Here is a 23,830-nt window from a genome sequence, read left to right on the forward strand (position 1 = left end):
ATATGACAAAAAACAAAAAGAAATATCAGGGCAACCTGATGGTTGGATTCACTTTTGGGATCTGGACCCATGGTGGTTACCATGGAGATATGGGGGATAACCATGGTAACCAGGTGACTGGAGGCCTCCAGGTCTTTATAGAGCGACTGGGATAAACGCCACGCTCAAACACAAGCCGGTTCAGGAAGGTTTCCGGCCCGCTGAGGTCAAAGGTCAAACCTCTAGTCTCACTGACTAACTCGTATACGCCACCCCAACATGTAGATTGGTTAAGGAGCCTGGGGTTGAGTCCCCAGACTGCAAAGGCATTTGATCCAGTGAGCCCAGTTGTTTGAACTGGTTTTTCAATCTGAGGATGAAATGAGAAAATTCAACAGTTTATGACACCAAGTGCAAATTTGTAAAGAAATAATCCAACATTTCTAGACACCCTGTCGTTTGCTTTAAGGCCTTTTAGCTCCGATGATCCTGACTTCTCTCCAGGCTTGTATTGATTATTGATGAAGCGGGTGAATCAATAATCACTGTTACTGATACCGGCCAGTAGAGTCTGATTGATGACATTTATTATTGATTATTGGTTCTGAACTTTCACTGTTTTTTTCCTCGCTGCTGACTTTTGTCTGTTACTTGGTGAGTTATGTGACCTTCTTGTTGTCTGTGTAACTGGCGTGTTTCAGTCATGTTCATGTCTGTAGACGTGAATGTTCTGTGGGGGAACATCTGTAGAACATCAGACCTGGTTCTGGTTCTGATCGGGTCATGATACAAACAAGATGATGTGTTTGCCAACATCCCAGAGGAAACTAAAACTGCATGATGATCAGTTTTTATTTCATCACAACGGTCAGTGGGATATTAGCTAAAGACTAAATAAGCGAATGTAATTATTGCTAAAGCAGTTTTACAGAATCCTGATGAATGAAGCAGCAAACCTTTTCAGCTTCATCACTCTTGAAGCTTCAGGATCGACCTTTCCTGGTACCTAGGGAAGGTCGATCCTGTGTAGATCCCAGGTCGATCTCAGGTAGGTCCTGGGTAGATCCCAGGTCGATCCTGGGTAGATCCCGGGTCGATCCCTGGTCGATCTCAAGTAGGTCCTGGGTAGATCCCAGGTAGGTCCTGGGTGGATCCCGGGTCGACTCTGGGTAGATCCCAGATCGATCTCAGGTAGCTCCTGGGTAGATCCCAGGTCGATCCTGGGTAGATCCCAGGTCGATCTCAGGTAGGTCCTGGGTAGATCCCAGGTTGATCCCCAGTAGGTCCCTGGTCGATCTCAGGTCGATCCTGGGTAGATCCCGGGTCGACTCTGGGTAGACCCCGGGTCGATCCCTGGTCGATCTCAGGTAGGTCCTGGGTAGATCCCAGGTAGGTCCTGGGTAGATCCCGGGTCGACTCTGGGTAGATCCCAGATCGATCTCAGGTAGCTCCTGGGTAGATCCCAGGTCGATCCTGGGTAGATCCCAGGTCGATCTCAGGTAGGTCCTGGGTAGATCCCAGGTTGATCCCCAGTAGGTCCCTGGTCGATCTCAGGTCGATCCTGGGTAGATCCCGGGTCGACTCTGGGTAGACCCCGGGTCGATCCCTGGTCGATCTCAGGTAGGTCCTGGGTAGACCCCAGGTCGATTCTGGGTAGATTCCCGGTCAATCCCGGGTGGATCCTGGGTAGATCCCAGGTTGATCTCAGGTAGATCCTGGGTAGATCCCGGGTAGATTCTGGGTAGATCCCGGGTCAATCCCAGGTCGATCCCGGGTCGATCCTGGGTAGATCCTGGGTCGATTCTGGGTAGATCCCAGGTCGATCTCAGGTCGATCTCAGGTTGATCTCAGGTGGATCCTGGGTCGATCCAACACCTCCTGGTGTTGATCCAAACTAAAACTGAACATGCAGCTTTTAGTTTCCGTTAATGTGTCAACTAATCCACCTGTTGGTCAGTGTGAGCTAACATCATGGGAACGCCTCTGCAGATCCCACTCCAGTGCGGTTCACCACCGTCTGGAGGGAAGGACATTAAGAGCTCAGGAAGAAACATTTTAGGTAAAAGCTGCAGGTTCTCAACATGTCCAACATCAGGACCCAGAATCAGACAAAGTTTATAAATCAGCAACAGATCTTTCTTCCTGATCACAGCTCCCCCTCCTCCCATCGCCACACTTAGCCACGCCCCTCTCCATATCTAGGCTCCACCCACTTTGCTAGAATTTTTCAAAGATTTTCAGGACTGCGGCTATGCTTTCACTAGTTACACTTTCCTTTAAAAAAAAAAAGATCAGATTTTCAATAATCAGAGGAATTTCTTCTAACAGCTGAGAAAGTTTTCCCTCTGATATTCGGATGGTTTATGAAGAAGCTCCAGGTCTTTGAGGTGGGAAAGCCTCAGCCCTCATCCTGAGCGTCCAGACTAGATGGGTTCATCTAGTCTGGACTCATTATGACTAAAACACAAACATGTTGGTCAAATTAAACAATTACTTCAAAGCAATTCTGATACGCGTTTGAATAGTTTGAGGTCTAAATTTCTGGTTGTAAACAAATTTAAACAAATAGATTTAATCATTACATTCTTTTGGACCTTCTGCCTTTTGTAGAGGGTTAGGTTTGTGAAAGTTTGAGGCGACATTCTCCAAAGGCAGAAAATAATGTCGATCTCTAAAACAACAGCAGAGAAAGAGAAAATGAAGAGCAGCTGAGAAAGTAGCAGAGTGAAGAGGCTATGCTGCCTGTAGCAGCATGACTACAGAAATAGCTCTGGATAACCTCTGCCAGTCTGTCTGCCTCAGTAAACTGGGATCTGGTTCCACCCAGAACCTCTGGGAACCTGCAGTCTGTTCTCCGTTAGGAACATCTGGACCAGGGGTCACCAACACGGGGCCCGCGGGCCCCCGGTCGCCCGTGGAGCAAGTTCTAAAAATAGCCATCGTCATTAGGGAGCACTGCCACAGAAATTATATAATTTAATGTTTTTACATTGAATTAATAACATTTGATTATATTTAGATTTTTGTTTCAAAGTAAATTACAAAAAACGTTTAAAATAAATTGCTTCATGCATAACATTCTTTTCTATAGTTAAAGTTCAGAACTATGCAGACGCCTGCAGGATTTTATCGGAGGGCAGCAGCGCCTGCAGCTGGACGGCTGCAGCCGCTCTGCCTACCTTAAGATTTTCCTTGAAGTAAAAAAGAAAATAATAATTTCTGAAAGTTTTATTATCAAACTCTCTTTACAATTAACAAAATTGTGGAGAGAAAAAAAGATCTTATGTGTCAAAACACGTACGCAGCGCACATCTGAGTCTGTGGGGGTCAAAGGACACGCCAAAGCTAAAATCTTATTGGTCAGTTTACTTTTGTTTATTTGGAGGCTTGGCGCTTTTTCTGTAAGCTAAAAATTAATAAGAGGAGTTTGAACCTCCCGTAGTTCTAAGAGCGGTCGTTTGGATCCCGGCGGAGCTTTTTTACCGTGTCGGTTCTGGCGGGTCGTCGGTTTCTGAGCTTCTTTGACATTTCCTGAACTGGAGAGCTGACGTGTCGCCTGTTAACTGACATCTGCTGCTCTTCCTGAGCGTCGCGCTAAGACTGAGGGTTAAACAATTTAATCTAGTCGAAACGTTCCCCAATTAAGCAAACATTGTTGCTTCACCTTCTCCTCCTTTGGACGTCTGACTCCACCTGAATCTGGGAATCAACATCCTCCTCTTTCCGTGGATCAACCTGGTATATAGGCTTCGCTTCCACCTCTTTATTATTTAGCATAGTTTGTGTAACAAAAAAACAAAAACGGAATAAAGGCTGCGCTGCTTTAGTGGTTTAAGTTTGTGCGGCTTTTGTGCGACGCCACATGATGTGTGTTGGAGAGGTGTTCTATTGCAGGTCAGGTGCAGTGATAGTTTTATACCTCCCAATCTGTCGGACCTTTTTATTTCGACATCTGCTGGTGTCAGCCAGCTGGTGACCCGTCAGCTTTTAAGTTAGCAAAAACACAAAAAAAAGCTAATAAACCGGCGACCCGCCAGAACTGTACACTGTAAAAAGCTCAGGCGGGATCTTAGAACAACGGGAGATTCAAACTCATCATTTTTAGCTGACAGAAAAAGTAAACTGACCAATAAGATTTAGGCTTTGGCTGCCCTTTGACCCCCACAGACTCACACTGATGTGCGCTACATACAAGATGTTTTGGCACAAAAGAACTTTTTTTTCCCTCCACAATTATGTTAATTGTAAAGAGGGTTGGATAATAAAAAATACAATAACTTTTCTTTATTTTTTTATTTAAAGGAAAATCTCACAGTGCGTCCAGCTGTACAGCTGCAGCTGCAACAATCCACCCTTTCAGTCACTTGTGGGTAATTTAGAATCACACAGAAAATCTCCAAAAGGGAATCAAACTTAAAACTCTGAACTAAGAACTTCTGATCACATAATAGCAATTAATCATATCTGTCCTTACTGATAATTATTGTCAGTAGTCCCTAACATTAATATGATCAGGCAGCATGTAATCATATATACATATACAGTATGTATTATTGTTATAAAGGTTGAACCAAGAACATTTCTGTCTGTATCAAACAAATAGCCCTTTGTGTTGCTCTGGACCCGTGAAGCAGCTCCCAGTCTCTAAGAGGTTGGTGACCCCTGATCTGGACCAATTACATCAATCCTGAAGTAACAAATGCACGGATTGGTTTTTCAGTGTCACAGGATGTTGTGAATTTTGGCAACAGAAACTTGATTCATATGGAATTTAAAGACTTAAACTGGTCAAAAACAACCCAGAGGTTCTTTAATTTATTGCCATCCAGATTAAGTGATTGACTGAGCAAAAGACCAGGACCTGTTCCTGCACTCTTCCATGTGCTTGGTGAAGATGAATGAGGGTTTTCAACCTTCAATTTGACCATTTCCCAACCAAACATAATAATGTGTTATAAATGGATGTCTTAATATTTGGAGTCAGTAAAGTCGACATTCTCAATGTTGTTGTTTTCAGCATCTTGATTTTCTTCAAGGTTCCTCTTCTTTTCTCACACTGAACAGAAAAGGTTCTGAACGCTTTACTGGACTTTTCAGATTCAAGCATTAGAAACTATGAAAGTAACTTTTGCTTGATTAATGGAGAGGTTCACACATAACAAGTTGATGGTAGAACTGGTTGTTAGTGGAGTAGCGTTAACTCTTCCTGTCTGATCAGCTCACCTGGTAACGGTGCTTCATTTCCTTTGGCAGTTTAAAAAGGGTCCACCGGTTCCTCCACCTCCTAAAGTCACACCCACTAAAGAAGTGGCAGAAGAGCAAATCATTGACTTGTTTGGAGGAGAATTTTTACCTGCTCCTTCACCTTCTCAGGTAGGACAGCAAATAAAATCCAATTTCCATGAGTTTTTCTGCCCTTTGACCTTCTTCCTCTGCTGCTGTCCACAGCCAAATGAACGACCAGGAGAGTCTCTTCTTGACATGGACTTTGATGCTTTCCAGCCGGATGAAAGTGTTTCACCGATTCCTCAGGTGCGCTCAATTTTGGAAACCGATCTGTGGAAGAACAACAGGTTTTAGAATAAGTAGGGCTGCACGATGGGGCTGAAAAATGTAAAACGATATAAGCGTCTCATATCAGTTGACACCAATAATTATTGGTAATTCTTTCCGTTTTAAATATCTGAAGTGCTGCTAAACTGGTGATGTGACTTTTCTTGTTTTATCCAGTTTTTCTTCCATGTCATTTATTTTTAAGCAGTTATGAGAGTGGCAAAACCTTAAAGTGCTGCTGCACAAGTTACCCAACAGGTTGTTGCTAGGCAACCAACGATCAAATGGGTTAAGGCCCCCACATACTTGAAGCCGACGTCCAAACAAAGATCAGTGTTTATGACTCCGTACTCGGTGTTGCACTGCAACCTTCTCAGTGTTCACATCAAACTGTTTTCGCAACACGACCTGATAAAGTTGAGTGAGTGCGCCGAGTCGCGAGCGTGACATCCACTCTCTGACCCCGGCTGACAGGCGCCAACCTAGCTCATCAAACATGCTAGTCTCCACTAGGATTGTGGGAAATAAAGGAATGTGACATCAGAGAGTTTTAGGCAATCAGTATGGTGGAGCATAAAGCCTCAACCATCCGTAGAAAGCACACAAGGGGTCTGCGTGGCTCACAGAGTGCAAACTCAACGCCTGAGTATATGGGGGCTTTTAGTGTTTCCTACCACCCTGGCTTAGGTTGAGCAGCTAAAGCCGTGCCTCCTTTCCTCTGCCTACATCCCCCAGAATGCTGTGCATCTCTGAGATCTGAGTCCAGTGAAATTATTGAACATTCTCTCAGATGAATTGTCTGTTGATATTGATCATGTGTCTTTCGCGATATATATTGTTGATTTATTGTCCAGCCCTAAGAAGATTGAATCAGATTTTGATGTGCAGCAGCTGGGCTCCACATGTGATGGAAATTTTATTTACTAGGAGCCAACGTGCCAGGAACCACCAGACGGCACCTGTGAGGATTTCAGGAGTAGAGCTGATGCTATCAGACGGTCACTGGACCATCCAACAGACACACAGCGATGGGACTCTCATTGTGGGTTAGAACTAGATCGGTGGGTTGGGTCGTAGAGTTAGGGATAGGGTTAGGGTGTTTCAGTGGGTCAGTGTGGTGCCTGAGGGCCACCATAGATTCGCAGTGCCGCCTAGAAAATGGGTGGGATCGTCAAAACAACAACAAATTCCTGCTGAAGCTGCTGAAATCTGAGGGCTCTTGAAGGTCCAGGGTTAGGGCCTTCGGGTCCTGGAGGGTCTTCGGGTTAGGGGTTAGGGCTGGGACCAGGTCTTTGATGCAACGACACCTATCCTGGTTTGAACACCAGCCGATACTTTCAGTGCAACAGACTTGTTATGCCATTTTGTCCTCCGGTGGCAGATCGAGATGCCAATTGGTTGTAAATTAATATCCAAGTATTCGCAGGCCATAAGGTGATCCCGAGAGTCTTCAAGGTGCCTCTAAGTATTATTATTATTTTCAGTGAGTGTACTTTACTCTGTATTAACATGCTCTGTCTTGGTTTTAGACGGCTGTACCGTGGGACATGTGGTCGGTGAGTTGAATCTCCAAAACTCTTTACATGGAAACAAACATGTTTTCTTTTCAGTTTTTTCCTGAAAGGCCTGCAGGTTGCGCTCAGTCACGCTGCTTTGATCGACTCTTTATTGATCATTCTCAGGACTAACTGAGCTGTTTTAACGTAGTATTTTTTATTTTGTACATCCTGAGACTAGAGCACAGAAAATAGAAGAGCGTTAATTTGATTAAAATGTAACTATTTATTGCCACTACAAACCAGATAGCACTAACAGCAGGTGATGGAGAATTGCACAGGAAAAGCGGATTGGTTCAGCAGAGTGATTGTCTACAGGCAGACGTCCTGCTAACGAGGGGTTCTGGTTCAGTTTGACACCGCCTGGTGGGGTCCAAAGCTCCACGGTCTAATCACACACAGACTGGAAAGATCTGGGTAAAAACAGCAACAAGTTTTACAGGACAGAGCAACTTTAAATAATGATAATAATAATTTATTAATAATTTCTAATTATTATTATTAGTAATAATAATAATTAGAAAGCACTGCAGATGTCTAAGTTATGAACAGGCAAATCACAGGAGCAAACCAGACCGAGACTAAAAGAGTCAGCATGGTTTGGAAAGTTTTTCACCACTGGCTTATGAGGGCAACATACACATGGATATTAAAATCCCTCTAAAAACTCTGGTCATATTTGGCATCATTTCACCCTAAAAAGACATTAAAAAATAATTTCAAACATCTTGATTGTATTTTGGCTGCTGACAAGCCATTGAACATATCACTATATAGTTCCAGTTCACAACATGTCGTATCGTATGATAAACTACTAAGGTAAAGTCAGCCTCCCTGTGTTTACTCTGTACACTTCAGTGCAGAATGAACCTGATGACGTCATCGACCCATCGGTGAAAAAATGGCGACCTCCATGGTTGAAAAATATAACAAAAGACACATTTTTTAAAAGTAATTATGAGTTTTTGCGCATCACAAACAGCAATTTTTTAGTTAATAGAAAAATTACAACATATTTATTCCAACATGTTAACCTAATCTTGGATCCCTCTAACAGGATTAAACCTCCAGCAGAACCAGAACCAGAACTGTGCTCAGCACCAGCATCCATTTGTCACGAATGACTATAGGTTTGAGAAGACAAAGCAAAAGCACTGAATCAGGAGAACTTTCTATGTTCAATGAAAGTAAAACGTTAATGGCAGCAGCTCCTTCAGTGGCCTTCAGATGCTAATGATGTAAAAACTTAGCTTTGCTGTGGTCCTATGGTTATGGAAATGGTTCTTGTACAGGAACTTACTGTAGCACTAGCCCTTGTCCTGATCCATGTCTCATTAAAATGTCTAATCGGAGATTTTGAGTTGAAATTTATGGAACCCTCAAGGGGGCATGGGGGAAAATTTTGTTTTGCGTTCCCTCGCAATATGCTTACTGCAATATTTGCTGCTCTATTTTGTATACAGTCACTAATGTCAATTTAACATTTCAAATATATACATATTTAAAGAACCTAAATGGTGGCAGAGCGCCGCACTGGGTTAACTGGGGGAATCTCATCTGTCCGTGTGTCAATCATCTCCAGGCCACGATTATCGATTTATTCCATTTTGATTATCATGCTTCAAACTTTACAAGGACTGACCAGGACAAACTGCACAAGTGCCGCTTCCTAATACACACGACGCCGGTCACCTTCCCATTCATACCTGGTGACGTCACGCCCACATCGACACGCCAACCACCCAAGTGTCCTGTCAAATCAATAATTACTTATTTCATTCATCTTACAGAGCCTCGGTGGAAACGAGTTTATTATTATTAATTCTTTGGTGCAAAAACTGATTGAAACTCGATTTATTCACTGCATGTTTATGTCTGTTAAGGAGGTTGAGATGAAACTGCACAGGAGATAACCCGCGGTAATAACTCAGAAATAGTTCAAATAGTTTGGATGTATTTTTATTTCTTTCCTTCTCATGGAAAGTTTCTGTATATATCATAGAGTTGTGGTGCATTTCTATACTAAAGAAAAAGATAGAAAACTTCAGATATTCCACAACCAGATATGAAAAACCTTACATAACCTTGCATTAAGGCAGAAAGTACGGCGGCCCGTAAGAAAGGCTTACAGGATTCAGTTATGCCGCATGAACTGATCAGTACATTAATGCGAGAGAACGCAAAAGATAAAATGGCCCCTAGAGGCCTCCGTAGAAATAATCTCCATGTCCTCAGTAGTTTGTAAAATAAAGAATCCAGCCAGTTGGAGAATATTGTGGTTGTTTAAATGAGGATCACAGCACATATTCAAGTCTGTTGGTAGAATGAAGCTATTTCCATCTAACTGATGTTGGTGCCTGTCTGGTTGTTTTTGATTATAAAGTAATTCCATCTCTTCTTAAATTATGGCAGCTTTTCTCCATCATAATGATTGAACAAGCTAGAGGAATTTGTGTACTTATATGAGCCATTTTCTGCTCCCTCTTTTAGGGAAATGCCCAACCTACTCAGCCTGTAAGTATCGACCTCAGCACACTGACACTCTTTACTTCTTTATCTGTTGTTTTATGCATCTGTGATTTCAAAGTACAGTCATATGAAAAAATTGGGCACTTCTGATAATCTTAATTATTTTCATATTCAAATCTTTGGGTGTTTTGATAAGCTATATCAGTTTGATATATAACATAACAGATGGACACAGTTAGTTATGGTTTGTTTCTTTTGTGCCATACAGTGAACCCTCGCTGTAACAGGCTTCACCTTTCACGGCCTCGCTGCTTCGCGGATTTTGTTGTGCAGTTTTTTTTTCAGAGTGTATTGTGTTCTGCATCCTGATTGGCTAAACAGTCTCCACGCTTCTTCTCTACCTGTGTGCCAATAATGTTACGGTATTTAAATATACGTAATACAGCTTGTCAAATTTTGGTAAATGTTTTTGCCCAGAAGAAAAAAAGAGCAACAACAACTACTGATAATTATGTTCTTCTTTCGAAAACACTCACCTGCACCTCAGGCTTCAGGAGAAAAAGCCATTATAGAGCGGAGTCAGGCCGCAGCGTCACAGAGAAATACGCCAGTCACAATTTGTCCTGTACAAATTGTGACTGTAGGACAATTATTATAATAATTTTATCATTATGATGATAAAATAATCATTTTAATAGTCATTAAAATGATTATTTTACTGTAGTTATTTGTAAGAAAGCATTCTATTTGTTTAAAAAATGCTTGGGCCTGAAAACAGGTTTTGTTGTTTGGTTTCAATGTAGAATATTTAATTATGCTGTATAATAATTGTAAACGATAAAGGTACCCACTTCACGGATTTCGCCTATCGGGTTCTTTTCGGAACGCAACCCCCGCGAAAAACGAGGGTTTACTGTAAACCATAAAAGGTGCCCAGCCCCCATGAGGCTAGAAGACAAACATCCAAAGATACAGAGACAATATCAACATCCTGCCCACTTAAAGTGTCCTGTTTTGAAGATGCCAAGCTTATATTTCAGTAGTGAAATGAGGATAATTCAATTAAGAGAAAATGTGCAATATGCATAAAAACAAAATTTGAAAGATATTTGGGAACCCCAAAAGAAAAATCACATTAACATGTAGTAGATGCTCCTTTTGCAGAAATAACTGTAATGAGATTCCCACTACCGGCTTTGGCCACACCACCCCACAGCATGATGGGACCTCCACCAAATTCTATGGTGGGCAGCAAGTGTTTTCTCTTGGAATGCTGTGTTGTTTTTGCAGCCAAGCATAATGTCCTTTGTTGTGACCAAACAACTCAATATTTATTTCATCACCTTGGACTTGTGCTACAGATTTATCAAAGGTGTGTATCAGTCTAGCATCACAACCAACTGCACCAACAGTAGTAAATGGAGGTGCTATCAAGTAAACTGATTGGATGCACTTGTCTATGAAGTTCAAGGCTTAATGATGTTACCAAACCCATTTTGTGTTCTAATAAAACAGTGTTAAGTAGTATTCACATCAATAAAATTACAAAGGTTCCCAAAAAAAAGGGCAGGACTCCGGCTCTGGAGGAATCCAGTTTGAGGGCGCTGGTTTAGATGCTCAGACTTGATCAGCAACTATTTTCTGAAAGATTTTAGATCAGAAAGGAAGATTTAATATAAGTTTGATATAGGTCGTAATGGTTTAAATTATCTTGATGGAGAGAAGGTTTCTGAAGTCAATGTTTAATTACATCTACTTTAAAACCCTGGGATACATCAGGGTAGGAAGGTGGTGTTTTAGTGCATCCACACATTTACAGCAAACGAGCCAGTTTAGTCATGTTTGTCTTAACTCCTTAATCTTAACATATAGTAATCTTAACATAGGTTACCACTGACATCAGGCATCAATGTTTGCATAAATCTTTTCACTGTGTGTCTCTATAGAGCAAGGGTCAATCATTAACCCAAATTCTTTGTGTTGCTCCAACAGGCTGCCGATGCTGGATTTGTTGCTGACTGGTCTGCAGACTTTGGTTCGATGTCAGCAAATGGAGATGTTGCTTTGGCTACAGTCCCGGTTGCTTCAGGAACTCTGGCTGACATGCCAGAGGGGGAGCAGGTCGGTGTTCAGGGCGGAGCTGAGTGCTGGCCCCAGGCGGAAAGCTCACTACCAGGTGGAGACACAACTGCTGTCCAGGACAGTGAGCCCAGAGACCAGGGAGATGAGGTTAGCAGCTGGGAAACCCTGACTCACTCCAACCTTCATCCATCTACAGCTAGTAATGCTAAAGATGAGACTGACCAGGCAGAAATAGACAGTGAAGATGTGGGGCTGGAAAATCGTAGAAAATCTACGCCAGGACTTATCTTCACCAATGAGTTTGGGGAAGAGATTGAGGATGGCACAGGCGACAGAAGAGATAAGAGGTCCAGGTCTCTGGATGGGTCTGGGTCTGAGTATGAGACAGCTGAAGAATGGGCTGATGGTGGCCAGGGTGGAGGCTGGGTGAGTGCAGATGATGACCTTTGTAACGAATGTCAACTTCCTGTGAACATTGTGGAGAACCAGGAAGGTGAAACGGATAAAAATGAATTGGGAAAACAAAGCGACCCAGCATTACTTTGTAGAAATATCTCTGACAGAGTAGGATGGGAGGATAAAGAGCTATCTGCCAAAATGGTTGATTCTGACCCTGCTGAGCTGGATTCATTTCCGTTTGCAGAATCGCAGGGTGGAGTTGAATCGGATCCATTCACAGAATCGCAGGGTGGAGTTGAATCGGATCCGTTCGCAGAATCACAGGGTGGAGTTGAATCGGATCCGTTTTTTTCAGAATCGCAGGGTGGAGTTGGGTTTGAATCGGATCCATTCACAGAATCGCAGGGTGGAGTTGAATCGGATCCGTTCGCAGAATCACAGGGTGGAGTTGAATCGGATCCGTTTTTTTCAGAATCGCAGGGTGGAGTTGGGTTTGAATCGGATCCGTTCGCAGAATCGCAGGGTGGAGTTGAATCGGATCCATTCGCAGAATCGCAGGGTGGAGTTGAATCGGATCAGTTCGCAGAATCACAGGGTGGAGTTGAATCGGATCCGTTTTTTTCAGAATCGCAGGGTGGAGTTGGGTTTGAATCGGATCCGTTCGCAGAATCGCAGGGTGGAGTTGAATCGGATCCGTTCGCAGAATCACAGGGTGGAGTTGAATCGGATCCGTTCGCAGAATCGCAGGGTGGAGTTGAATCGGATCCATTCGCAGAATCGCAGGGTGGAGTTGAATCGGATCCGTTCGCAGAATCACAGGGTGGAGTTGAATCGGATCCGTTCGCAGAATCACAGGGTGGAGTTGAATCGGATCCGTTTTTTTCAGAATCGCAGGGTGGAGTTGGGTTTGAATCGGATCCGTTCGCAGAATCGCAGGGTGGAGTTGAATCGGATCCGTTCGCAGAATCACAGGGTGGAGTTGAATCGGATCCGTTTTTTTCAGAATCGCAGGGTGGAGTTGGGTTTGAATCGGATCCGTTCGCAGAATCGCAGGGTGGAGTTGAATCGGATCCGTTCGCAGAATCGCAGGGTGGAGTTGAATCGGATCCGTTCGCAGAATCACAGGGTGGAGTTGAATCGGATCCGTTTTTTTCAGAATCGCAGGGTGGAGTTGGGTTTGAATCGGATCCGTTCGCAGAATCGCAGGGTGGAGTTGAATCGGATCCGTTCGCAGAATCACAGGGTGGAGTTGAATCGGATCCGTTCGCAGAATCGCAGGGTGGAGTTGAATCGGATCCATTCGCAGAATCGCAGGGTGGAGTTGAATCGGATCCGTTCGCAGAATCGCAGGGTGGAGTTGAATCGGATCCGTTCGCAGAATCGCAGGGTGGAGTTGAATCGGATCCGTTCGCAGAATCACAGGGTGGAGTTGAATCGGATCCGTTCGCAGAATCGCAGGGTGGAGTTGAATCGGATCCGTTCACAGAATCGCAGGGTGGAGTTGAATCGGATCCGTTCACAGAATCGCAGGGTGGAGTTACGGTTGGATCTGAAACATTTGGTAAAATCCAGCTTAGAGACAACGAGGGTGTTGCTGCGTTCGACCAATTTGCTGGAACTTTAGGGAACTGCAGTGTTGTGGTTGGTGAAGTTGCTGGATGTGGGCAGAATTCAGACCATTTTGCTAAAAGCTGTCCAACAGCTGCCTCAGGAACTGAAGATCCATTGTCCAACAACTTGGTTTATAGTGACAGACATGGCTTCAACTCTACTGTCACTTACCCAAACTACATGTGTGGAACTGCAGCAGAGGGAAAGAAAGAAGTTACCAAACCCAGAAATCACAAAGAACAAGAAAATTCAGATATGTCCGAAGATGAGGCTGCAAACCGGAGATTGGGAAAGTTGTACCAAGAGCTAGATACAAGAAAGGAAGAGGTACTTGACCTTCCTTCTTCCTCCTCCAGTATGGTAGACTAGTGTACAGTAGTAAATAGGTCAATACAAGTCCATTCCTTTCTTTTACCCTTTCACAGACTAAGGAACTGAATGAAATATTTGTAGAACCAGGATCCCAGCCTGAGCTCCTTCTCATCCTATTTCCTGTCTCTAAAAGTCTTCTGTTGGTACTGTCATACCCATTTTACATTCAAACCGTCTTTTCACCTCAGCTAGCTTCATACCCCAAATACTGTCATTGAGTGTCTCAGAAATTTAATTTAGGGGACTGTTGATTTTAATAGACCTTTATAGGTAACGTCACTAAATCAATTGGTGAAGTGATGAACAAAGGACAGGTTTCAGATATTTATCACTTCTGCTTGTTGAACTCTGTGTTCAATATATATTATATAGAGATTTTTCACTTACTTCAGTGTCAGTTATTCTGTACAGTTTTCAAATATTTTTTCCAAATGTTTTTATCTTATTCCACATTAATAGTAACATGATTTTTATGGTCACACAATGTTTATCTTCAGGACAGACATCAGACAGTGAGCTTTGTACTTGACAGAAGTAACTTTTAAAGAGGACTGTGACCCAACCAGCATGTAGATCAAAATATTCTAGTAGCATAAAAGATCAGCTTCTTCCTCCCTTCCTAGTGTTTGTTAGTCTGTCCTAATTTCACTCTTTAGTCTTTATCCCTGCATTATGTTATTAAGAATTATTGCTTACTATTAACTTATTTTCTGTTTTTGTTGCATGCAACCTTCAGGATGCTGCTGCTCCATCATTTTTTACAGATTTCGATAAGATGGTGAGTTTCTCAACATTTGTGTGTGTCTTTGTAAAAGAAACACACAAATAAACTTTTCTTCCTTAAATATAAAAAAGTGTTTGTTATGAGGCTTCAGTTGGTAGAGATTAGCTTGTTTCGTCATTTAGCCTTTGTAGGTTGAAATTAGAAGAGACTGTTTTAGTGGATGTGGAAGTTTTACTTAAGAAAATAGTAGATTTATTGCTGGAGAAGTCTTTAAATCATGTCAACTTAGAAAAAGTTACTTCTTTGGATCGTTGGGCTGATTTCTGTAGAACCTCAGGTAGCAGAGTGACTGACTGAACTCACTTTGAGCTCAAAAAGTGTTTCTCTGCTGAAGAATGAGAGTGAAACAACAGAAGAAGGTCCTGCAGCATCCCTGAAACAAACAGACAATGAATTAAAAGAGGCTACAGCGCCCCCTGCTGGAGAACAGTGTGCGAGTCCATCTCTTCTTGCTGATGACGAATTTGAACAGCAGCCTCTGGAATCAAAAGTGGAGGAAGCTCCAGCTCCCCCTGCTGGTAAAGCCCAAGAACATGAGGCTCCTACTGATGATGAAGAGGACGACAAACCTTCAGAGAATCAGCAGGAGGAAGAGCCAGCTGTGAGTAGAAATGCTCCGAAACCAATTAATACCATCATCATCATCATCATCACCATCATCATCATCATCATCACCATCATTTTAAAGTCTCCCTAAATGGCCAGGTTAACATGAAGGTTCCTTCTTGATCATCAGCGTTGGGCTGGGCGATGTATCAAGTATATTCCATGTATTGCAATTTTTTCAATTTACGATGGTTAAAATGGCTCTATTGCAACCACCGAGTATAAATTGTCGTTCAAATAATAAACTTTCACCATCAAATTCACTGCGAGTATGGTTTATCTGACACCCTACAAATGCATCACTAGTCCCTCCCCGTCCCAACCCAAAATTTTTCTACCAATCACGCAGCGCGTAGAAAACAACATGGTGACAGCGAGAGTTTGACAAGTCCACCTCGCTGCAGCAAACAGGAAGGGGCGGGAAGGACCACTGTCAGTCTCAGAAGTGAAGGGGGCGCTATTTCCTATATTATCCGCTGTATCCCGTTTTTATTTTCTTTTGAAATCTGTGATACATCTTCACCTTTAGGAAGGATTTTCACTCAGCATGTATTTGAACTTGTCTTTTTTATTTACTTCCTCGCAGCTCACAGTTTTTAACAGATTCTGTAGTTTTCTGTGAACTTCTAAATCTGTTTAGAGGCTGTATCTTTTCGGGCCTGATACTGCCTCTAGTGGCGTGGGGTGGTAACACAACTAATATAATTACGTCACTGTGACGAGGTTCTGTTATGACTTGGTCAAACATAAATGACTGGCCAAGGCCGGAGATCACTTCAGTGAAATTTATTAAGCGTTTCTTCAGGTGAACAAGGTGGCAGGTGCAAAGTATTTACAAAGGACATCCAAGGCAGGTTAAAATCAGACAAACAGCAGTACCTTTGTTGTCAGAGTCCATCACCTTCAATGTGACTTCTCAGGTCTAGTCACAGACTGCTTCCCTGTGGAGCAGAGCCCTGCTTTTAAAGGCACAGGCTCCGCCCACAGGAAGTCCAAACAAGCAAAAAAACTAAGCAGTTACTTCTAACTCAAATAAATTCTTAAAGTTTACAAAATAAAACAATAATAATAATAATTAAATAAAGTAAACAAAAATACAATACTCAATTTAATAGACAACACTCAGTGCGCTCTGATGACATCACTACATCATGTGACTCCCTCCTGGCGCCACAATCCGGAAACACCCTACTTGAAAACTTCTTTTTTATTATTTTTTTTATTGAATTTATAAGAATAACAATAACAATCTCAAACAACACGTCAATAACAGACATAACAAAAAAAAACAAATTTCACAACTCCTGCTGTTGACAAAACCAATTAGATACAAGGCTAGAAGAAAGTATTAAAATAATAAAAAATAAAAATAATAAAATAAGATAAAATAAATTAATCAGAGGGGACTACTAACTGAAATTCTTCCATTAACTCAAACAATTGCGTTTAAATTGTTTGGACCCAGATAATCTCCACCATGTTCTGCATTTCTGCCCCTCTGAGCTGGTGGTGTGAAGAAGAAGAAACGTAAAACAGCCTTCCAAGCAAATTGTCTATATGTTAGTGATGATGTACATTTCCAACAGTTATTCTAAATGTCTGACCAGTCTTCAATGTGAATTTGGCGGTTCCCTTCGTTGTCCCATTTCTCCTTAATATATATTGTATCCCCTCTCTCCAGGTTTTGTAGTTCATTATACATTTTGGATGTTAATTTATTAACGGAGGTTAATTGATACAATTTTAGAAAGATATTCAATATGCCAACAAATGTTCTGTCTGGTTCATTCATTGTCTGCATCTTTCTCAGACATCTTTTAAAAAAGGAAAGATCATTTTTTACAGCAGAGAATGAGAGGCAGCATTTTGCATAGCGACATTTATGGATATAATATTTGGTTATAATCATTAGAACATTGACTAAAAATTCAAAAGTTTTTTCTTTGATAGATAAACCGAATTTAATGTTTTGTAAGGAAATAAAATCCACATTTATTGTTCTAGAAGACAGAAAGTTTCGAAGTTGATCCCATAAGTTTAATATTTCTTTACATTCGTAAAACAAATGTTTAGTTGTTTCCAACTGAGTTTTACAAAAACCACAATTTTCAACATTAAACTTAAATCTCTCTATTAAGAACTCATTTGAAGGATAAACGTTATTTATTATTTTAAAATGTAATTCTTTATATTTAGGAGGAATTGGGAATTTCAAATAATTTGTCCTAATTTTGACTATCATAGATTTGTTAACATTTTGTAAGAGAACTGTTCTTTTTGTTCTTCCTGGGTACATAATATTTATAGATACTGATTCAAAAACCTGTTATTGCATTTATTATCTCTAATGTCCACAAGCTCAGTTTGAATCTTATGGAGCCTTGGAATAAAGAAATTAGGTAAATAGTTTTTAACTGACTGAATGAGGACATTAGTGAAACTATATAAAACTTTCTTATAAATTGTTAGTGAACAATCAGCTCCAAACTTCCTGTTAAATTCCTCCAAACTCAGAATTTCACCATTTCCATCCAGTAAATGAATAATTGACCAGATTTGTTTATTCCACCAATCTTCTAGAAACATAGATCTTCTACACATAGAATGGCTCTGTTGTTCCACAGTGGAACATTATGAGGACTGAAGTTGTTTAAACATTAATTTCCACTGTAACAAAACCTGTTGATGGAAATTAAAGAGTTATAGGGAGTTTTGATAATTCAAAATCACATTTCAATAACAGCTCAATAGCTCCAACTTTTTGAAATACGAACGACGGTTTAACAAACCAAATAAAATCACCGTTTTTTAAAAAGGACTGAAGCCATCTAATTTTTAAAGTACCATTCATAATTTCTAAATCGATTGCCTTGATACCACCTTCCTCAAATGTTTTAGCAAATCACTTTTTCTGGTGTAATGGTGTTTGTTTTTCCAAATAAAGTTAAAATTAATTCTGTTAATCTGTTTTATGATATTTGGAGGGACGGCTAAGGAACATGCAGGAAACGTCAGCCTGGATAAGGATTCAGTTTTTGTTCATAAAGTTCTACCAAACAACATCAAATCTCTTTGAAGCCAAATATTTAAGGTTTTGCCACATTTATCAATGTTGTCTTGTACATTCTTTTCTAACACTGGTAGCTCTACACTTAGTAATCCACATGCCTAAGTATTTAATTTCATTTTTAACTGGAATATTGAAAATTGAAGAATCAGAACAGTTATGGATACTCATAATTTCACATTTATTTACATTTAGCTGCAGCATCGTACTTGAAAAAACAGAACCGGGAAAACGTTTAATGCTGAAAATAACGGGTTAGGATGAATGTTTAACTGAAGCAGGAACACCGCGTGTTCACCCACGATGAACTGCATCAGTTTAAGCTGCAACAAACAGTAAGTTAGCGATTGTGTACGTGTTTGTGTGTATGTGTGCGGGCTCCTCCCTCACAGTCACCAAACTGGAATACCACAAAGTCTTTATTATTTACTATTAATTTCACCATTACTGGCAACGTAAAAGATAAATTATCTTCTAAAACACTGTCTTTTTTTCATTTTCTTCAGGATGTAGAGCTAATTAGGTGACATAAACAATACCTGTATACATTATAAATAATATCTATATACAGTGTCTATATATATTTCTCCATCAGTTATAGGAGGAACAAAAGAAATAATACATGAAAAACAAAATGATCAACTATAATAAAAATACCATTTACAATATATACATAAGAAATTTAATTGAGCAAAAAAAAAGTCAACAACAAACAAATGAATTAGTTTATAGAATAACAATATTATAGAATAATAAGGGGCTGCACAGTGGCGCAGTTGGTAGCACTGTTGCCTTGCAGCAAGACGGTCCTGGGTTCGATTCCCGGCCGGGGTCTTTCTGCATGGAGTTTGCATGTTCTCCCTGTGCATGCGTGGGTTCTCTCCGGGTACTCCGGCTTCCTCCCACAGTCCAAAAACATGACTGTCAGGTTAATTGGTTTATCTAAATTCTCCCTAGGTGTGAGTGTGTGTGTGAATGGTTGTTTGTCCTGTATGTCTCTGTGTTGCCCTGCGACAGACTGGCGACCTGTCCAGGGTGTACCCCGCCTCCCGCCTGGAACGTAGCTGGAGATGGGCACCAGCAACCCTCCCGACCCCATTAGGGACAAAGGGTGAACAGAAAATGGATGGATGGATGGAATAACAATCCAGGTTGTTAAGCAGATACAAGCAATAATTTACATTTTTATTTTTACTGTGCCATCTTATTCTTTTTGTTGATAGAGTCTTATATATAGGAAAAAATATGGTTAAACTATTTAGTCTTCCAAAGTTGAAATTTGTCTTCGACTCTAAAACTATAAAATAAAACTCTTTTATAGAATCACAATATCAACAATTTGTGCATCGAGTAAAATACTTTGGGTGCTACAGGTAAATGTTATCATTTAGTTTGGCTAAGAATAATTATTGCATTGTCAATAAATGACTTCTAATCGATGTTCTTAGTTACCAGAGGAAAACAGTAAGGCCTTCATGAGCTCAAACTATTTCCTGCTATTTTACCTGCCATTGAAAGTTTTCTTTAGTTTTTCTCTGTTAGTCTGCAGCTCATGTGACCAAACCAGCTGAAAAGATGAAAAGTTAAAACACTCAACAGTTAAAACTTGAGATGAGTTAAAACTCAAGTTAAAATGTAAAGTTTTAACATTTTAACTCAACAACCTCTGGTTGGGTGACCCCAAGATCACTGGGTCTTCTAAAAAGATAAAGTCTCTGAAAACATTTCTTAAAAATATAACCAGTGTTTTCAGCAAAACTGAGCAGACTGTCCAGGAACGACCCGAGGTATTTCAAATTAGCCACAGTTTCAACAGGTTGGCCATCGAGTGAAACTGGAATCACTTTCAGGTTTTGTTTATGTAATTTAATTAGCTCTACTTACTAAAGGAAATGAAACTGTATGGTGTTTTGTGAGGGAATTTATCTTTTACGGTACCAGTAATGCCAGAATTAATAATAAATAATAAAGACTTTGTGGTATTCTGATTTAATAAAATAATTGTATTAGCTGTTTTACCACCCCACGCCACTAGAGGCAGTAGCTGGCCGGAAATTATATGACTAAGCAGATTTAGAAGTATGAAGAAAGCTACAGAATCTGTTAAAAACCGTAAACTGCGCTGAAGTAAATAAAATAGAGAAGTTTAAATACATGCTGAGAGTGAAAATCCTTCCTAAAGGTGAAGATATATCACAGATTTCAAAAGAAAATAAAAACCGGAGGCCACGGATAATGTAGGAAATAGCGCCCCCTTCACTTCTGGAGTGCAATGGTCCCATTTCCAAATAAGGTCTGAGACTGACAGCGGTCCGTCCCGCCCTTCCTGTTTGCTGCAGCCAGGTTCTTCTCGGTTCTTCTCCAGTTTGTGGCGCGTGCCTGTATGAGACGGAAGCGGAATCAGATGAACTAGTTTAGCTCCGAAGAGAAACAGCGCTGGATCAGTAATCTGGCAGTAGTTCAGATTTTATATGGAGGATGTCGAACAAAATTAGGTAATTATGAAACTATTGACACAAAAGGTTGTACCACAAAGTTAATTCACCGCCTAATCAGATTATTCTTTTACATGTAGATTAGCCACCGCTGCTATTAGCGAAGCTAACAGAGTGATAGTTGATTAGCTCATTTAAACACCTGCTCTACTGATGATCTGTCAGTTTGTGTGTAGGTGGCTTTTTTATTTGTAAGCTGAACCAAAACACACCTTATTTCACAGCATATCTATTTGTTAACTTTGTCAAAGTCAAGCATAACTTCCCTGTAGGAGCTATTTCTCTATTTTCAGTGAAATCTTAGAATTTAGATTATTTAGTTTATTTTTATTTGCTTAATTTCTTTTTGATTTATAATTAGAATTTTTGTATAATTTTAGTTATTTAGAATAGTTTTTGGCTAGTAATTCACTTAATTAGTTAATTAATTTCAGTTTGGGACGTTTTGCAGTATAAATTGCTAGGTTTTAAGGTTTTAGGTTAGCTCATCACGCTCCTGGGTGGTCATATGGTTTTTTACCAGTCTCGGTCTCAGTCAGCCAGCCAGTCAGTCAGTCCTCCGTCTACCAATCGTCAGTCAGTCTATCCAACCAGTTACTGCACCCACTCAGTCAGAGAGCAGGCGAGACAATCAGAGTCTGTAACTTGTTTTGCCTGAACTGTGGAATAAAGCAACAAAGAACTGTATTTTTGACTTTTGTTGTTTTTAAAACTGTATAAGCCAGAAACCCACGGTGCAGCAGGTGACTATTTGAGTTCAATTCACCTTTTGTTTTGATCACTTTGAAATCTTAAGTTTTTTGATTTTTGGATTTGAGTTTTGGACAAATAATCACTACATTCCTTCTCCCTCGCTATTTGTTTTTTCTTTAATTAAAACTTTTTTCTGACCTTGTTATCTAGTCATAGTGTAGACGATTCATAGCAAAACACTGCATCTCTTTATTTCATATATGGAGATTACATTTAAGTCTAGCAGGAAAATGGGGCGGGAACTTGTGTGAGTCACGTCATGCTGCAATTAGTCTACAGTTTAAAATAACATTGGAGCTCTATTGAAAATATCGTGATATATCGTGTGTCATGATGTAGCAAAAATATATCGGTATATTAGATTTTCCTCATATGGAAATATTTTCCTCCAAAGAGCATATGAGGGGCATGATAAGAATATCAGCGTTGATATTCTTCACCAGAACATTTCGATCGTCAAACACGGTTCCTTCTCTTGTTAACCTTTTCATTGTTCTGAGTTTCATTTGTTGTGTTTCTCTCCAAAGACTAAAGCTGGAAGTCCGGAGAAGCCAGAGCCTGCTGAGGTTTGTTAAGTCAATTACTTTTTATATTTCTTGTTAAATTTTCACTAATTAGTCTTTTCAACATTTCCTGCTCAATTTAATTCTACTTATTTATCACAACAAATGTCTTCTCAAGGCCCTTTATAAAGCAAAGATTGTTTCAATTCAACCACACTTGCATTACATTTGACCCCAGTTATCAAACAGTGCAGGATGCTCAATGAATTATTCAAAGTAGATTAAAAAATTTCTGTCTAACTAAACCCAGCAGATTACATTGAGTTGTTGACTTGCAGCACGACTGCTACTGACCAGCAGGGGGCAACAATCGCTTGCATTGGTTGACATTACAGCAATGCTCATGCCAGGCATGGCATAAACATGAATACGTAGACGCCTCATAGAGCGGGTCCCCCATTGGTGCTATACGTCACAGTGTCCGCCATATTGAATAGGGCGCATCTGCCAGTAATAATAAAGCACCATGCTACAAAGTATATTAAGCTAATGCCTGTCATTGTCACATTCTCTCTCTCTCTCTCTCACACACACAGTCTAGTATATTTGGGAATCAAATATAAAGACAACATTTTTAACGTTTTGATGTGATTAATTGTTTTTTAGTTTTCTGAATAAAGAGCACAATGTTTGCATTTGATACCACTGATTCTGATAAGTTCTTTTTATATTCCCAGATAGCAAAATATGAGTGAATCAACATTGAAATATGGTTAGGCAGAAATATTGAAGCCTTACATTGAAACGATATTGAAAGCTGTCGGTGACTCACATGTTGAATCAATGTTTCAACCATAACTGACAATATATCAATGTTGATTCAACATTGATATCATCTGAATGTGGATCTAAATACACATTTGGGTTGACTTTATATTGAATCAAAGTTAAGGAATCAATATTGATTGATGTCCATTTTTTGGTCTGATAGGTATACATCATAACGTACCGCAACATGGCAATAACATTACATTTTATTTAGGAAAACAGGCATAGATCTGTAAACATATTTGACTCCTTTTGGAGTGTCAGAACAACAGTCTATTGTCCATGAAGAACATCGTCCACAAGGTTCAGCTTTTATACTGAATGTACAGGAAACTTGTGCTGCTTCCCTGTATGAACCAGGGAAGCAGCACAAGTTGGGTTAACCCAGGTCTGACTGGTTGGCGTCTCTTTGGTTGCTTGATGCCTTCCTCCTGTTCTGGTGTGTAATGAAGCCACTTCTTGACAGTTTCCTTGTCAGTCAGCTTTGTGTCAAACCGCTGAGCAGCAGCTGAAAAACCAAAAGATAAGAGGAAGGAAGGAGGACAATAAAAAACATTTGAGAAGTTTTGCAACACATAGTGTAAAAAGGGAGAAGTGGACCACTCCACTGCTGGTAGTGACTACATGTTTGTGTCTCAACACATTATGCACAAACAGTAATATTTACAGATAAGTAAGAAAATGTACAGAAAGGAATTACAATCCACTGTCCTCAACTTATAGAGCTGAATTTAACCTGATCAACAGAGTTGTAGTCAAGACCACCTAACCCA

The 23,830-nt window shown here is 40.4% G+C and overlaps 1 protein-coding gene across 3 annotated transcripts in view; it reads left to right on the forward strand.

Annotated features, from left to right (window-relative positions):
• Positions 1-23,824, forward strand: part of amph (amphiphysin) — a 38,186-nt gene extending 14,362 nt beyond the window's left edge. Inside the window, exons 11-18 of one of the 3 annotated variants that reach the window (XM_028020611.1) lie at positions 5,233-5,352; positions 5,428-5,511; positions 7,062-7,088; positions 9,579-9,602; positions 11,550-11,786; positions 14,758-14,799; positions 15,140-15,406; positions 22,254-23,824. In XM_028020611.1, coding sequence (XP_027876412.1) covers positions 5,233-5,352; positions 5,428-5,511; positions 7,062-7,088; positions 9,579-9,602; positions 11,550-11,786; positions 14,758-14,799; positions 15,140-15,406; positions 22,254-22,301 — 849 coding nt within the window. In that variant the 3' untranslated portion in view covers positions 22,302-23,824. The remainder of the gene's footprint in view (positions 1-5,232; positions 5,353-5,427; positions 5,512-7,061; positions 7,089-9,578; positions 9,603-11,549; positions 11,787-14,757; positions 14,800-15,139; positions 15,407-22,253) is intronic. The other 2 variants (XM_028020612.1, XM_028020613.1) reach the window with 2 other exon arrangements.
• The last annotated feature ends 6 nt before the right edge of the window (positions 23,825-23,830 follow it).

This window comes from Xiphophorus couchianus, chromosome 6, assembly GCF_001444195.1.
Source record: "Xiphophorus couchianus chromosome 6, X_couchianus-1.0, whole genome shotgun sequence".
NCBI lineage: Eukaryota > Metazoa > Chordata > Actinopteri > Cyprinodontiformes > Poeciliidae > Xiphophorus > Xiphophorus couchianus.